Source organism: Echinops telfairi, unplaced genomic scaffold (genome assembly GCF_000313985.2).
Source record: "Echinops telfairi isolate 266 unplaced genomic scaffold, ASM31398v2 ScPeMD7_24;HRSCAF=84, whole genome shotgun sequence".
Taxonomy (NCBI): Eukaryota; Metazoa; Chordata; class Mammalia; order Afrosoricida; family Tenrecidae; genus Echinops; species Echinops telfairi.
The window spans coordinates 3,011,006-3,012,232 of NW_022103921.1; the positions used below are offsets into that span (position 1 = coordinate 3,011,006).

General features: G+C 54.8%; 1 protein-coding gene across 6 annotated transcripts in view; it reads left to right on the top strand.

Annotated features, from left to right (window-relative positions):
- The first annotated feature begins 347 nt into the window (after nucleotides 1-347).
- The window catches only part of ACTR8 (actin related protein 8), a 24,811-nt gene continuing 23,931 nt past the window's right edge, over nucleotides 348-1,227 (top strand). For 4 of the 6 annotated variants that reach the window (XM_045289066.1, XM_045289067.1, XM_045289068.1 and 1 more), the window contains exon 1: nucleotides 348-551. In XM_045289066.1, the coding sequence (XP_045145001.1) occupies nucleotides 420-551 (132 nt within the window). In that variant the 5' untranslated portion in view covers nucleotides 348-419. The remainder of the gene's footprint in view (nucleotides 552-1,227) is intronic. The other 2 variants (XM_045289064.1, XM_004714051.4) reach the window with 2 other exon arrangements.

The following is a 1,227-nucleotide window of genomic DNA, read 5'->3' on the forward strand; positions in this document are numbered from 1 at the left end:
GTAACTGAACTGTGGGGAGGGTGTCATGAAAAACTGGCAGTAACAAAAGGTTTTTGAATGCGAAAACCAAAAATTAAAATCTAATGTATAATGAAACATAGGGGTTTCTGGCAGTACTTGCCCGTGTTGCAAATGTCTGGGTGGAAGGAGGGCAGGTGTCACAAGTGGAAAACATCCTAACATCAGAGACTAAATTGCTGAAAAAGCAGCACACAAAAAGCAACGTGTTAATAGGAACCTATACACTTACGCCCCTCTCTAGGCAGCCCCGCCCTTCACAATTTCCCGGGATGCTCTGGGGCAGCCCCAGCAGCGACCATTTTCACTGTGGGCAGCCGACACAGGCTGCGCCTACACCGACTCTTCCGCCTTGGGGGGCGGGGGCGGGGCGGCCTCAGCAGCCCCGAGGGGAGAGGTTGATGGTGACCATGACCCAGGCCGAGAAGGGGGACACGGAAAACGGAAAGGAAAAGGGCGGGGAGAAGGAGAAGGAGCAGCGCGGTGTGAAGCGGCCCATCGTGCCTGCGCTGGTGCCGGAGTCGCTGCAGGAGGTGAGGCTCGGGGGCCGGGCGGGGGCCGCCGCGCTCCGCGGGCGGCTGTGGGCAAGGGCGCGGGCACCTGTTCTGCAGACCTGGCCTCAGGTGGCCGGTGCGAGCCGTCGGGCCCCAGGCTAGCTGCGCGCGCAGACCCAGAAGGCGAGGGCGCGCCCTGCGCTGCGTTTCCGGTCCGTGCGCCGGAAGTTCCCGGGCGGAAGTCCCCGCCCAAGGCCCGAGAGCATCGCGCGTATCCCTCCCCATGGCCGGGGACCTCTGCTCTTACCTGGTCATTGCTTCCGGGCAGTCAAACGAACTTTCCAAGTTTCTGTGCTATTTAAAAAAAAGAGATCACTGATGAACTTTTGTGCCCGGCGGGAAGCATCAGCTGTCAGGGGATGTTTACATTTCGGCCTTTTTCTTGTTCAAGACATCTCAGATAATGAAGTCATTCCACATATAAAAACAAGGAAAAGGCAGACATTTTTAAAAAAATCAATTTATTGGGCCTCATACAATTCATCACAATACATAGATCAATAGTGTAAAGCACATCTATACATTTGTTGCCCTTATTCCCAAAATTCGCTTTCCTCTTGGGTTCCCGGAATCAGCTCGTTTTCCTTTTTTCCCCACCCCCTCCCTCCCCCCTCCCCCTCCCCCATGAACCCTTGATAATTTATAAATTATTATT